Source organism: Mustela putorius, unplaced genomic scaffold (assembly GCF_011764305.1).
Source record: "Mustela putorius furo isolate JIRA1106 unplaced genomic scaffold, ASM1176430v1.1 tig00003845_pilon_pilon_pilon, whole genome shotgun sequence".
NCBI lineage: Eukaryota > Metazoa > Chordata > Mammalia > Carnivora > Mustelidae > Mustela > Mustela putorius.
The window spans coordinates 78,715,653-78,731,995 of NW_025421998.1; the positions used below are offsets into that span (position 1 = coordinate 78,715,653).

The following is a 16,343-nucleotide window of genomic DNA, read 5'->3' on the forward strand; positions in this document are numbered from 1 at the left end:
CACCAGATGGACCATATTGTGGGTGATAAACTAAGCCTCAGTAAATTTTAAAAGGATCAAAGTTCTCTAAGTATATTCTCTAATTGTAACAGACTTCAATTAGAAATTAATAACAGAACTCTGAAAAACCCTAAAATATGTGGAAACTAAATAGCACATGCTTAATAACCTAAGGTCAAAGGAAAAAAAAAAAAAATAAAACTTAGTATTTTCAAAAGGATGAAGGTAAAAATTTGTGGGATGCTACTAACACAATGACTAGCAAATGGGTATTTATAGTACCAATATTTAGTTTAGAAAAAAATAGATTTTTCTCAAATCAATGGCTCCCACCTTTTAGAAATAGAAAAAGTATTGTAAATTAAACCCGAGATACCACAAAAAATAGTAAATATCACAGCCCAAATAAATAAAAATGAGCAGAAGGAACTTTATCAACTTGATACAAGGATCTTCAAAAAACCTTATACAGCTAATATTATACTTAATGTTGAAGAAAAAGACTGGATGTTTTTCCCAAAAGATTGAGAAAAAGACAAGGATGCCCATTTTCACTACATCTTTTCAACACTGTATTGGAGGTTTTAGTAGTACAATAAGGCAAAAAGAAATGGTTTTAAAATCTGCTTAGAAATGAAAAACAAAGTGTATTTTTACACAACAATATTGTTTATGGAAAAATGATCTACAAAATAGTACCACAAGTAGTAAGTTTAGCAATACTGCAGGATACAAGATCAATATTGAAAAGTCATCTGTATTTCAATATACTGACAATCTAATTTAAAAAGTTAGAACAAAATGATACCATCTAGAATAGGACCAAAAATATGAAATACTCAATGACAGATCAGACAAAAAAATGCAAAAACTTGTTAGGAGGAATGAAGAAAGACCTAAATAAAGGGAGGGATATAATATACTCATGGGTCAAAAGACCCAATACTGTTGATCAATTCCCAAATTGATCTACAGATACAATGAAATCACAGTCAAAATAACACTGAGTGTTTTTTAAAGAAAGCTACAAACTGATTTCAAAATTCAAAGGAGACAGCAAAGAACTTAGAATAGTCAAAAGAATTGGAGGGGAAAAAAAAAAAACCAAAGCTGGAGAACTACCAGTCCTTGATATGACATGACAAACTTACGATAAAGCTTATCAGAGCAGCACACCTTTGGCACTAAGACAGGAAAACAGATCAATGGAACAGACTAGAGAATCCAAAAATAGACCACAGATACATATACAATTGATTTGTAACAAGAGTGCTAAGGAAATTCCGTGAAGAAAGTTTTTTCAATAAATAGTACTAGAACACCCAGATATTCATACATCAAAAAATGGGACTTTGAGCTATACATAGCTCTAGATATAAGAAATTAACTAGAAATGGATCAAAGATCTAAATGTGAAAATCTAAAACTATAAAACTTCTAGAAGAAAACAAAGAATTCTGACCGTGGGTTCGGCAAAGATCTCTTAGATACAGCACCAAAAGCATGAGCCATAAAAACAAATTCACCAGTTGGACTTCATCAAAATGAAAAACTCCTGCTCTTTGAAGCACGTTGTTAACAGAATAAAAAGACAAACTATAGACCCAGAGAATATTTACAAAACATATCTCTGATAAAGAAGGTGTAAATAATTTATTATGGTCTTTCTAGACTCGAGAACAACAGGCAACTCAATTAAAAATTGGGTATGTATGGGGGGCACTCAGGTGGCTCAGTTGGTTAAGCACCCAACTCTTGATTTCTACTCAAGTGATGACCTCAGGTTCGAGAGAGATCAAGCCCTGGGGTGGGGTTCCATGCTGGGTGTGGAGCCTGCTTAAGATTCTCTCCCTCTGCCCCTGCCCCCCAGCTAATGCATGCACACTCGCAAAAAAAAAAAAAAAAAAAAAAAAAAAAAAAAAAAAAAAAAAAAAATTAAATTAAAAATTGGGGATTCATCAAAGAAAACATACGGTTGAAAAGCACGCAAAAAAATGTTCAACATGATTACATTAGTTGTTAGAGAAGGGCAAATTAAAACCATACTGAAATAACACCTCACCTATTAGAAATAAAAGATAAGTATAATGTGCATGTGTCTAATATCTGTTTTGTGTGGGAGAGAGCCAGACCTCTATTACTATAGGGAATCTGAAATGTCAACTTCTGCTAATATTACCACCCACATGGACCCACCATGGAGGATGCCTATTTATATCCTCTGCAAGAAAATGCTTTTCTTCACTGCTACACTGAAGAGGCCAGCCAACTGCTTAGAGAGGGCCTGAGGTAGAGACACTAACAACTGAAGTCAGACTCTGAACCATAAGTCCTCACAGTACATGATTAATGATCCAGACGTAATTAATTGCAGTGAGAAAAAGTATTTAGAAGGAATGTGCGCCATGTATGAAGAATTATCTCTGGCTCTTTCCACCTCTCTGCAGTCTTGCCTCTTGTCACTGGCATGGCTCTGGAGATAGGACAGCAGGGTTCTGGGACAAACGGCTACATGAGTGGACTGAAGGAGGAAGGAGACCTTTTCTGTGACTTGTAGTTTCAGAGACGCTACACTATTCACTAAAACTATAAAATGTCCACAGTATAGGGTGAGTTGAATTACACACATAAGATGCAAACGAGTCTCCATTCTACTTTACAGTAGAGGATGTGAATTTGCTGGGCACGGTAGCAGTCATCCAATGCTGGCAATTTCCATAAAACTAGATAGTAAGTTCTGCTTGCAAAGTGAAGAAAATACATACTACGTATTTATGTGTGTGTGTGTGTGTGCGTGTGTGTGTATACAATGTACATATATATATATATAAATGTATATTTATATATACACATTTGTTATAAATACTATGTAAAAATACATACTATGATTTCACTAGTAGCTTTTCTAAAGCTTGATTCATATGTAGATGAATCAAGTTCACATAATGCTGGAAACTTTACTTTTTAATCCTCAAATATAAATTTTGACTGTTTGAGTAAAAAAAAAAAAAAAAAGTCCCAAAGTGATTTTTATTAAGTTAACTGTATATTTTTTAAAATTTAGGATGCTTACTCAAAACATCTGTAGTCTACTCATAATTTATTACTTTGTATATTGATATTGGAAGTTTGATGACTGTGTATAAACCAAGCAATTAGAGAAATGTTTAAACTTGATGGGTTCTAACCAGTTATATAGGGGATATCCCATTAAATTTGCTAAGTTTGGATAAAATAATTAAAGTGACTCCTAAAAGTTTTAACATTAATGAAGAACTTAGAGAATTCAACTCACCCAAAGCTGTACGAATGAGAATAACAGAAAAGGATATACTTCAGAAAAACTAGAGGGACAAGAGAGAATATTAGATTGACCGATTAACTGGTTAACTGACACTATTTCTCTTCCAAGAAGATAGATCTTTTAACACACCACTGTGTCACTTCTTTCTTGTCAAGTTTCAAAAACAAAAATTGTGCATTTTCTGATCACTCTTCAGATACATCTCCTTTGATGCTTCATAAAGCAAACAGAAGAAACAACTCCGCAAAGAAGGCAAATATATAAGTTAATTTTTACTTGCTACACTAAGCCATTACAAGCTGCTTGAAAGGTAATAGTTCATTTTAATGGACTAATCAATTAAGCAATTCTAATGCATCTGAAATTAACGGCCAGCTGCTGTTTCCATATAGTATTTGTATTTGTGAATCAAGCATGGTGACTGTCACTGTGAATTATCAGGGATGAACATCTCAAGAAATGTTACATGGAAGTACAGATATTCAAACAGAAAAAGTGAGAGAAATACTCAAAAACCTTAATTTCAAGAATAGGACTACTCTCAAAACGTGTATCTAAGAGGTAAGCAAACTGTTAAGTCTTTTGCGATCTTAAAATATTGTCTAATCAAGTTGGAAGAAAGATGCTCTGGCTCCACGGTGTCGCAAAGGAAAACAGATTCTCTGATTTGCAGGAACCTCCATCCTCAGAGAGGCAGGAGGACCAGCACTCTCCCGTGTGTCCTGAAGATGTAGGAATAAGGCTGTCAACTCAAAGCGAATGAATAGACACTAGGCTTTTTCTAACAACAGTGAGAATGTCTTAAGAGCGATGCTTCTAAAACTAAAAAGTTACTTGGGTGTCAACTTTTAAAAATTCATTTTGGGGGTGCCCAGGTGGCTCGGTCCATTAAGCCTTCAACTCTTAATTCACCTCGTCATACTCTCAGGGCCCTGGGATCGAGCCCTGCATCAGAATCCACACTCAGCAGGGAGTGTGCTTGAGGATTCTCTCTTCCTCTCCCTCTGCTTCTGGGCTCGCTCTCTCTCAAATAAATCTTTAAATATGGAAAAAAGTAAATAAAAGTTTATTTTGTATTCAAGAACATCTTTCAGCAAGTTTAAAAGTTACTAAGGAGTACAAGAACTCCTTCTGAGAGACTCAGTGGAAAACTTGCTGTCTACAAAGAGATGTCCTGTGACATACTTATTTAGATTTTTCTATGGCTATGCTAAGTAAGCCTCACTTTTGAAGTTTTAGGAACAAAATCATCTTTGAATTTCTTTTATTTGAACATAGTTGACACAATGTTACTGATCTGACAAGTTGATACCTTATGCTCTGCTCACAAGTGTAGCTGCCACCTGCCACCACCCAGCACTATTACAGAATCACTGGTGAGCTATATAATTTTGGGTGCTTGACTGGTCAACTATGTGCCTGCTAGCCCAAGCTCATAATATGAAAAATTTGTTCTTCTGCCTCCAGGTTTTCCCTAAGGCACCCGGTGGAGGGTTGGCCACCAATTCAGATGAAAAATCTCCATATGCCACCTCCATTTCCATAAATAGGTGTTTGCACCTGCCCTCTACAAACAAAACCTGCATCACAAGCACTTGCCGAAGAATATAACCTTCCATTGCCTACTTAAACTCAAACCACCATTTTGCAAAACTATATGCTATAGTAGGTTTTTTTCTTATCCCTGTGACTTACTAGGTCTCAACCCTGGCTGCCCAGTGATACTGTTGGCACCGGGCTTCTCAACCTTACATGCACATACGGTCTCCTGAGAAAGTGCTTAAAATACTCCTGGTCTGGGCTCGCCCCAAACCAACTGAAAAAAAAAAAAAAAAGTGTGGGCTCACAGGTTGAGTCCTTTCACACACTCCCTACAGGGGGTTCTTACGCACACACAGAGTTGAGAAGCACCGTTACATTAAAGAGCAGCCCCAGTGTACTGTAATAAGATGCAAACCATGGCACAAATTGATATGAAATGTATTAAAGGACGATGCATAAAATGACATTAGCTTAAATAATACCCCGTTCCTGCTTTAAGCCATGAAATTAAATCGGCTCACACTCATACCATAATTTGTACAATACTGCCAAATTTCGTCATCTCATCCGGTGTACTAGTTAATGATTTAGAACATAGGCTTTGGGGTCAAAACACCCGAGTTCAAATACCGACTCTCCCACTTGCTGAGTGGTCTTAATCGGATTCTCACTTCTCTGTCTCAACCCAGAAATGTCACCACCGTTCTCAAAGAGGATTAAATGGGGCGAAGGGTCTGATTTCTTTCTCTTGCATTAAAGTTTCATCTATCTTGTTGCATGACTTAATAGTTAATTTCTTTTTATCACTGAATAGAATTTTATGCACGTACCCCAGTTTGTTCAGCCATTCCTCTGTTGAAGGACCTTTACTGCTCCCGGTTTTTATCTTATTTTTTTAAAGATTTTATTTATTTGACAGAGAGTGTCACAGCAAGAGAGGGAACACAAGCAGTGGGAGAGGAAGAAGCAAACAGGCTTCCCATGGAGCAGGGAGCCTGATGCGGGGCTCGATTCCAGGACCCTGGGATCATGACCTGAGCCGAAGGCAGATGCTTAACTGACAGAGCCACCGAGGTGCCCCTGATTCCCAGATTTTAGTGATTATGAATAAAGCTGTTATAAACATTCCCCTAGAGATATTTACTAATAAACCCTTGTGTAAATACCTAAGAGGGCAACTGTTGGGTTGATACGGCGTGTCTATGTTTCACTTAAAAAAAATAAATAAATAAAAACCACACCTGGCAAATTGTATGCCCGAAGTGGCTGTATAGTTTTGCACTTCTACCAGCAGATATTAAGTTTCTGTTGTTTTGCATCTTTGTCCACATTCGTTATTGTCAGCTTTCTTCTCCCTTAGCCATTTTACCAGCTGTACAATGGCGCTATCTCCTTCTGGTAGGGATCTATTTCATGGACAGTGTTGCTCCTCTTTGAATGCAACTGCTATGCAAAATTTTTATTTTTTTAAAGATTTTATTTATTTATTTGACAGACAGAGATCACAAGTAGGCAGAGAGGCAGGCAGAGAGAGAGAGAGAGAGAGAGAGAGAGAAGCAGGCTTCCTGCGGAGCAGGGAGCCTGATGCGGGGCTCGATCCCAGGACCCTGAGATCATGACCCGAGCCGAAGGCAGCAGCCCAAACCACTGAGCCACCCAGGCGCCCCAGAAAACTTCACTTTAAAACTCAGATCCCCAGATATCTATTTCTAAAAGTTTAGACTATAAACTTCAGATCATGTAAGCCCTTTTCCTTCACATTAAAAAAGCAAAAAACCAAAAAAAATGTTCCTGCTTCCCAGTATAAAAGTAGTTAAATATATAGCAAATATTACTAGCAGCTCTATGACCCAGAGAGGATCACCAGTTTCTTCTGTGTATGCGCATGGGCTCAGACTATAACCCGTCCCCAAATCCCAAGTTTAAAGCAGGAATGAATCAGGTATGTTTGAGGCACAGAAAGAATGCGGAGTCTGAAGGAAAGATGAGGGTAAGCAAGGTGGTTGAGACAGGGGATGAAATCAGAAGAAGAAATCAGTGCACGTACAGTGACGGACTTCAACGCTGGTGAAATTACCAGGAAGCCTTGATAAACGGACTGCAGCCCACGGCCTTCAGAGTTTCTGGTGCCGCAGAGCCAGTGTGAGGCCTGAGAGTCTGCATTTTGAAAAATTTTCCAGATGCTGCTGTTGCGGATTCAGGGTCCCACCCTGAGAACCATTCTTGGATATGCTACACTATGATGAGGAGTCTGATTTTTATTCCAAACAAATGAGAAGACTGGAATCTTTTAAGGGAGAATGATGTGATTTGCTTTGAATTTTAAATAGATAATAGTAGCTGAAGTGTGAAAGCTAGCTCAGAGGGGACAAGATGATAAATGGGGAAGTAATGAGGAAACTATTACCAGCACGGAAGGATGGTGTCCTGAATCAGGGTACAGGAGATACTATGACGTGGATATAGTCAGAATAAATTTAGGGAAAGCTGACAGAACTTGCAAATAGATAGGAATATTCTATGTCAAGGTCACTGGCTTGAAAACCAACTCTCTGAAAAACTTTATGGGGGTGCTAATCGTAAGTTCTATTTTAGAAATATTTAGTTTGAGATAACTGTTAAATGCCACTAGAAATACCAAGGATGCAGACTGGATATACAAATCCGAACACTGAAGAAAGAAAAATAAAAAACTGGAAGTCATTAACACATAAATGATAATTATCATCACAGAACCTACTCAGATCATTAGTATAGTTCAATGGATTTCTAAGTAGGGTGACGATGCGCACGTCCCAGCGGATGTGTGGCAATGTCTGCAGACATTTTGACCATCTTGACTTAGGACTTGGTGAACTACTGGCATCTGACTGCAGGTTACAGATGCTGCTAGAAAAGCTCCTAGCAATAAAGCATTTTCCTGCTCAAAATATCAATAGTCCTGGGGTTCAGAAACTCTGGCACAGAAAGAAAAGTGGTCTTGTATGAAGGGAGCAAAGGGGCATGAGGCTTTTCTCAGACATACAACTAACTGGAAAACATACCATTTACATAGCTAACTTAAAACCTGCGTATATATGGCCAGTGGAGAAATGAATTAAAAATATCTAAAGCATGGGGTGCCTGGGTGGCTCAGTGGGTTAAAGCCTCTGCCTTCAGCTCAGGTCATGATCCTGGGGTTGTGGGATTGAGCCCTGCATCCGGCTCTCTGCTCAGCGGGGAGCCTGCTTCCTCTTCTCTCTCTGCCTACTTGTGATCTCTGTCTGTCAAATAAATAAATAAATAAAATCTTTAAAAAAATAAGTCTAAAGCATTACATTAGAGCTTTAGAGTTAGAATGGCGGCTTTTAAGGAAATAGGGTAAAATTGATGGAATAATAGTTTAAATGAAAAATCCCGATTCATAAATCCGTAAGACCAAAGGTAGTATCCAGGGCTCTTCTGTGAGATTATGCTACCTGTATGCTATCTGATGAATGGATCAGTGCACAAATATGTAAGCACATGAATGAATGGTATGGCCTAGCTCCTAAGTCTTAATAAATACACGTAGCAAGGAAGCAAAAAACAATCCAGAATGTGAATACTGACTCAATCTCTAGAGTGTGGGTACAGATTCACAAAATTCCTAGAAATGGAAATAATCTCAAGAAGGCAGAAGAGAAGGTTTTGCAATGAATAGTCACAACTTTAGGGGAAAAAAATTCCAATATACCCAATGATCCCAGTATCTTTCAACATCTAGCACTACATAAGCTGTCAGTCTTCACAAGAAATTTTCAAGGAAGATTTGCGAAGGCTTTAACCTCTGGAAGACACCTATGAATTCAGTCTTCAGGTCTAGGTAAGAAGAGATCCATGTTACAGAAGATAACTTCATAGCCTTCGCACTGAAGTCCATCTACTTTATAAATGAGACTGCAGATGAACTTTCACACAGAAAGGTGTTAAGATCACAAATCTACCCTAATCTGAATGCTTTTTTAATTGTCAGAAGAAGCTGAGTACAGTAGAGAAATACTGGCATTAGAGGATATATTCTAGGTATGAAGTGAATGCAGCATAAAAAATTCAATGTTTGGGGCGCCTGGGTGACTCAGTGGGTTAAGCCTCTGCCTTTGGCTCAGGTCATGATCTCAGGGTCCTGGGATCAAGCCCCTCATCAGGCTCTCTGCTCAGCAGAGAGCCTGCTTCCCCAACTTGCTCTTGGCCTGCCTCTCTGCTTTCTCGTGGTCCCTCTCTGTCAAATAAATAAATAAAATCTTTAAAAACAAAATTCAATGTTAAAAGATGTGTGGAAAGGACCTCACAGGGAAAATAGGAGAGGTAAGAGAGATGTAGCCTTAGGTATTCTGTAATCAGTCTGATCATAACGGACCCAAACAGAGGATTCCAAATATCAAGATGCTGCTTTTAACTCATCGACACAAATGTTTAAATGAGAATTCTCTCTCACCAAGAAGGACTAGTTGGCTTGTCCTTCGCATCCACTGACCAGTTCGTGGTAAGAAAAGTGGGTCTCCGACTGTGATCTTACATACACAACATTTTCAAACCCAAAGCCTGTCACACTACTTTCTATATTATTGACAATTATGTTTAATAAATTGGAGCTGTAATCTGGGACCGTGGAAAACTACAAATACATTGTTTTACACAGTTTATGAACAGAAAATTCACACACTACATACCAGTATACTTTAACTATGACTCGAAAGAAGTAAAAATTGTGTGACCTTGAACACACAGGGTTGAGCACAACTCACCCTTCCCAGCTCTTTATCTTCGAGGGCCAGGACCCCAGTGCTTTCCGTGAAGAGTTTTACTTTGACCACAGGCCGAGGATGGGTGGTGGTAAAATCACCTTGAGTTCCCCATCTGCAATAAAGGAACAAAGATTTTCTTGAAGATGCAGCATTAATATTTTTTCCAGCCAGATGTATCTCCTTAGAAGTCCCATTAAAGCAATACAGAATCTTTCGCAGCTCAATGAGATTTTTGTCTTTGCTTTTGTTTTTGACAGATGGCACAGTCAAGAAGAAAAATAACAGTAAGTTTTACAGCTTATAATAATTTCAAAGCTGTTCTAAAAATTAGCACATTAGAGTATAAAAGACAGTGTGCAGTGAGAATTTAGGTTAAGGTAAAGATATGTAGCCACTGAAATGTCTTATTTATTCAAATATAAATTATAACCCCATTATTACAGATGCCTGGGGGAAATTACTAAAAGTTTGTTTATATAGGAGACGGTTTCGCGGAAACCTTTGTTTGCATGCTGAAGACTTTACCCCAACACTTCTTGGAAAGTCTATTAAGTTATATGATTTTTAAAAGCTCCTACCAAAAGGAAAGAAATAGGCATTATAAAAATATGAACGTTTTGCAGTTAATTTCCCAATACACTCTCCCAGGCATGGAGTTAGTCTGTCGACATCTGGCTTTTCAAATCATCGTAACAAAATAACATTTTTCTTGGCTTATCTTTTAATTAGTAGCATCTCAGCTTTACCACACACCAATTCATCCTAGCGTATTTACAAACACAACTGGCACACACCTGATATTAAAAAATCTTATCAATACTTCTCCTAACTCTGAGATCGCAGACATGCGATGCAGCACAGCAGCAAGAAAATGCCATTGAGGAAAACACACAAAAGTGGGATTTAACAAAATAAGGAGCCCCGCTACAAATAAATTGCCATATAAAAATATAAATTTTCTTATATTGTTTTTTTAAAAAAATACATTTACCCTTTTCAAGGCATTATTTGAACTTTATTTTATAAACCATATTCAGAAAGCTTGGGATAGACAAAAAAATGGGAAAAAGTCTAATAAAAATTGAGTAACTGTGACGTCTTCCTCTCCTACTGCGGCAGTGATAACAGCATAATGTGAGCATAGTAAAGCAGAGGCCATTTCAGGGACCGAGGAAACTAGTATCCAGAGGCAATTTGTTCTCCTGAAATTAAAGTCATGTGCCAGAGGGAAAAGAGGGGTTCAATTAGGATGGAAAAGAGGCTTAATTTTTATTTGAGATGTCTAGAAAAGGTTTAGCCAAGAATTTTTGCCATTTCTTAGAATTAAGATGGTCTGAGATAAAGTAGAGCTGAAACAAGACTATAAATGAAAATGGATTCGAATTAAGGGAGAAAAATTCTCAATTCAGTGTGTGGGATCTTTAGCCTTGAACGGTCAAGGCCATCCAGGTGACAGCTCCGGAATAGATTCCCGGGACATATTCATCTTTATTTGGAGCCATGTGATTAAATATGGCAAACCAATCCTTTGCGACATTGTCTTTCAAATCAAAGATCTGTCGTCGTCATGTGCACACAGCCTAATAGGTCTACACAGAATTTGCTCATCTTTTAAACTAATTCTCTTCATAAGCATTCCTTTGTTGGCTTTTTCCTCTAATGCCAAAATCCCTCAAAAGTACTTATACTGTATTCTACGATTATTTGCAATTCCCCATCTACATCAAGGCGCAGTTCTCCAAAGAGAAAAATACTGACGACCCCGCGAACCATCACTGGGGGACGCAGTGAGTTTCATCTTTTACCCCATCTCCCTGCCACTTTACATGAAGGGAAAGGCGTGTTCTCTTCTGCAGCACCGATACTAAAACTGGAACAATACAGACAGGATTAGCGAGGCCCTGGCGCAAGGACAACACGTGAAGGGAAAAGTGCTGCCAGTTCCATTAGAGTAAGACAAATGAAAACTAATATGTATGTAAAGAACTGTGCTCACTCATGATCCTGTGAACTCCCAGGAAACTGCCTTCCATCTCAGATCCTTCAAGAACACACATCTTCAACAACTATTCTTTGATAGTTCCGGACGGGCCACTCCAATATATGCCATTTTAGCACAGGGAGTACAGTAAGGAGAGTCTGACTCTTTCTTTGTGCCCCTAAAACCAGGAAATACATCTCCCACATGAAAGGTACCTTCCCCAGCCATCCGTACGGGAAGGTAGAAAACATCCTTATTACGAGAAACAGGGACTTTAAGGCCAAAGAGACTGTATAAGCAAACCTCATTACTTCTTTACTAACTTACCATCCCCAGAGCTCAAGCTTCTGTCAATTCTTCATAAATTTATTGTTTGTCTAAGAAATATTAAAGCAGCTTGCTTTGGTCACTTCTTGGAGCCTCATATTTCATGTACATTCAAATTAAATTTGTTTTTCTCCTGTTAATCTGTCTTACGTCAATTATTAGACCAGCCAAGGAAACTAGAAGGAAAATTTTTCCACCCCGACATCTCTAAATCTTTATTCACTAGATATCGCTTGTTTACTCACTAAAAACATTTAATTATGTAAATAACACATTAAGGGTCCAAAATGAGTGGCAGTTTAAAGAATAAATATCAGCATTCCCACTACTCAGAACTACTCAGGTTCAGAGGAAGACCATAACCAGTATATCAGAAGCGTCCTCTTTGTGCCCAACCCCCCCACACTACCACCAGAGTAGCTAGGATTCTGGGTTCTATATTGATAATTGTCTTAAATTTCTTTTTAGATCTCCTTTATCTAGCAAGGTAAAAGTACTATCTCCCAACAAGATAGAGATTTTGATAACTTCCTTTCATATTTTTGTCAACATTTGGTATCCTATTTGGTGATGTAAAATATTTAATAGTAACCACTGGCCTTTGAATATGCACTATCTTTTATCACTGAAGGCCATGGTTACATTTCTACCATTAGACTTGTGTAAAATTAGAGAACATTGTGCTAGGAATGGTAATAAGGTACAAAACATGCTTAGAGAAGTCACACAAGGGACCTAATCAACATATTCCAAGTATACCAAGAATTTATTAGAAAACAGAGAGCTTAGAAGTTACCAGGAAGATATAAGTAAATTAGAACTTGAAAAGCAATCCAGGATATCCATTCCGAAAACCTATGCCAACAAAGGCAGGCTACTGCTGGACTGTCACAAGCCTCAGTAGGCAAGCCACAAGAATTTGTTGACCTATTAGGTCTGGGACTAGGAGGTCTGGGACCTCCTGAGACAAGGACAAGCAATGTTAATGGCCAGCTCCTGTGAAAGAAGGGAGAAACATTTAAAAACATGCTTTCAGGCAGAGAGAAGCAAAGGCGCAAGGATCCCGGCAGATCCTAACTGTAAAAGCCAGAGGACTAAACTTTTATGATATTTGACAAAAATGTGCAGTTTTAAAGGGGTGCATAAATATAAGTATAGTGGTATTTAATAGTCCTTATAAACCCTGACATTCTAGAATACAAACTGATAGCCCCTTGATAATTTCTCTTATAAAAGCTAAAAGTAAAAAGATATATACAGTTAGAAAATGCTTATGAATTCTACAATAAATGAATTAAAAACAAAAGTCCTCCCTCCCACCCCATCCCCCAAAAAGGCAAGGAAGGAGGGAAGAAGGTAACAGGTGAATATTTTCGGTATTCACCAAGATATTTCCTTGTTTTCTACCTAATTGGCATGTTTAAACACTTTCAGGAATTAATACCAGTCATTATCTTCCTACTATTTTTTCTCTGTATTCTGTGATAAAAGAATACATTACCCTTGCTGTCAATTTGCTTTGACTCAAAATACATTGCTTTTTTCTACTTCTGTGAATGTATTATTTATGAGGATTCAGACTTCCAATGTAAATCTTCAAAAGAATAAAATATCTACAAAGCACCTTTATGAGGACAGCAGGACTTCCTGGCTATGAAAACAGAGTGGTTCACACACCGACTGAAATAACTGACATTAACTATGTATTTGCTATTAAATTAAGTGTACTGGAAATTCATATCATGCACTAAAATATATGTACATGTCTATTCATCCAGTAAGGCTGTTTCTAGGAATGTGCCCTAGCAAAATAATCATAAGTACTGGAAAAATAAGCAGGAACATATTCAGTACAGCATTATGCGTAAAAGCAAAAGCAAGCAACTGAACTATCAAAGATGAAGGGAAGATTATATAAATTTTGTGGCATACAATGGCATATTTGCTGCTCCTTAAAATAATGCCTATGGAGGTGATGTAAGGCTAGGAGTGATGTAATGTGGCGGGGGAGAAGGGGAAGAACATAAAACAATCTGGGCCTCTTCTTTCAAAAAACTGAGTACTTTAAATTTGTCAGACCATAGTCTAGTTTCAGCGACCAATGTCCCTAGTCTCTTGGAATTGACATTCTAATAGCTGATAGGCAACAATAATTTGAATATATACTGTAACATATAACCTCTGAACTTTGCCCTGCGTACCTGACATGCTTCTAAGAGTATCTATAGGACTAGATTCGAACTGTGACCTAAAAGGATTCTCAAAACTTACTAGCATATTGGTTTCAAAGTATGTTGAAAGTCATTAACAGTGCAATAGTTATCAAAAGTCATCCAAATCCCTTGGTTCAAAATTGTTATTGAGCACGTATAATGCAAACATGATAACAGAAGCTACAACTTCAACCTACATTCCTTGTCTATGACCAGCACTGAAGAACAGGGCATATGGAACTTCAAAAATTATTTCATCTATCTATCTCTCCATCCTTTTATCCATCCAACTGTGACAGGCATTGGGAAAGGGCAGGCATTAGAAAAATAAGAATGATAAAATTATCAAAACAACAGATCCTGTTCTAGATGACCTCAGACTGGCAGGGAAAAAGACATATAAACTCATAAATATAATAAATCCAATCACACAGAATTGAACAGGGTTCTAAACTGCACTTTTAAAAATTACTTCAGAGACTGAGCCTTTTCTCTTTATTAGTCAACTGAATTTCTTTTATGACTTGCTCTTTTATTATAGTTGTCCCTTTATATATTACATTAGGCCTTCTTTCTCTCTAGTAGAGAGAGATTAAAAAAAAAAAAGATTAAAAAAAAAAAAAAGAACCTCTAAAGATAAAGACATGGACCGTTTCTGATACCATATATGGGAAATATTGTCACAGCTGGTTACTTTCTATTTAACTCTCCTCGTGGCTTTTAAAAATATATATATAGTTTTAAAATATTAGATAGCCGCATTTTAGCACTTTGATTTATAGTTTCTGATTTTGACTTCCTGCTTAAAGAGTCTTTACTTAACCAAAGATTATATAAATATTAACCTTATTTCTTCAACATGCTTCTACTGTTTAAATCTTCAAGTTGTCTAAAATTTAACAGCGATGTTAAATGGCATTTTACCTTAATTTTTCATCTATCTGGAACTCATTTACTTTAGAAGTCAAATTATATTTATGCTATTATTATAAAAACTATTATAATAAGAACTGGGGTTTGATGCTGAAATTTGTCCTAAAAGTCCATCTCCTGAGCTGTACTATACCGTCTGAATTCTCATGGCTTTACGAGATGTTAGGATACCAGTTAGAACAAGAAGGAAATAGATGTTTCCAACTTACTATATTTCTTTTCAATAAAAAGGGAATTCTCTCCATTTATTAAAACCTATTCTAATATCTTTTGATAAAGTCAAACTTTTTTCTACTATGTAGTTCCTACACATTCTGTGTTAAAATCATTTCATAGTATTTTATATTTTGGGCTTCTAAAGAATATGTGTCCTTTATACCGATGATTGCTGGTATACAAGTTAAAAACTTTTTACAAGTAATAGTTTTGCCTTATTTTCAATCCAGTGATTGCTTTCAAATGTTTCTTTACCAAATTACCATTAATTCTATTATAAAAATTGAGTCATTAAAATCAACAATGATCTATAATTCCAAATACATCACTTATTTTGTAAGAGAAAACATGAACTAAGGATCTAACTACAGGGGCACCTCTGTGGCACAGTCAGTTACATATCTGACTCTTGGTTTGGGCTCAAGTAGTGATCTCAGGATTGTGAGATCAAGCCTCTTGTCCGGCTCTGTGATCAGAGGGGAGTCTACTTGGGATTCTCTCTCGCTCTCTCCCTAGCCCCTCCTGCTTGTGCTCTCTCTCAAATAAATAAATCTTAAAAAAAACAAAAAACAAAAAACAAAAATAAACTCTAACTACAGGGTAAAATAAAATTCTTAAAATTTATACAAGATTATTTGCTTCAGTAAAGTTGAGGCTCATAACTTCAATATTCCAACACCAGATTCTGGTGGCACTGACTTAGATATTCACTTAGGAAGTAGGAATTCTTCTCAAGTTTTCAGCAATCGTGTGGGTCTAAGGTCTCTTTCTGATGCCCACAGGGGATTTGTCCCCCACACTGATTTAGAGTCACCGCATTCATGATAAGCCATCAGGATTGCTTTGTGTTACTTTTAATTACTCGTATATGGTGACAAGGTGGATGGACACTCTTCCCAAGCTCTTGAAGAGGGACCAAGAGGGAAAAGCTATGCTTGAGAATGGAAGGCAGCGAGTCGATCAGGAAGGCCTGATGCTAGGTATCTTCTGGAGCATGAACAAGTCCTGTCTGCTGCTGAGTGCCTTCCTGGGACCCGGATGCAGGCAAACCTGCCTGGATG

General features: G+C 37.4%; 1 protein-coding gene and 1 non-coding gene across 22 annotated transcripts in view; one reads left to right on the top strand and one right to left on the bottom strand.

Moving 5' to 3' along the window:
* Positions 1–16,343, bottom strand: part of CADPS2 (calcium dependent secretion activator 2) — a 525,179-nt gene that overhangs the window by 245,124 nt on the left and 263,712 nt on the right. For all 21 annotated transcript variants that reach the window (XM_013050847.2, XM_045062940.1, XM_045062933.1 and 18 more), the window contains exon 7: positions 9,613–9,724. In XM_013050847.2, the coding sequence (XP_012906301.2) occupies positions 9,613–9,724 (112 nt within the window). The remainder of the gene's footprint in view (positions 1–9,612; positions 9,725–16,343) is intronic.
* Positions 11,453–11,559, top strand: LOC123387108. Its single transcript, XR_006601466.1, has one exon. It is a non-coding gene; the product is annotated as a U6 spliceosomal RNA (small nuclear RNA).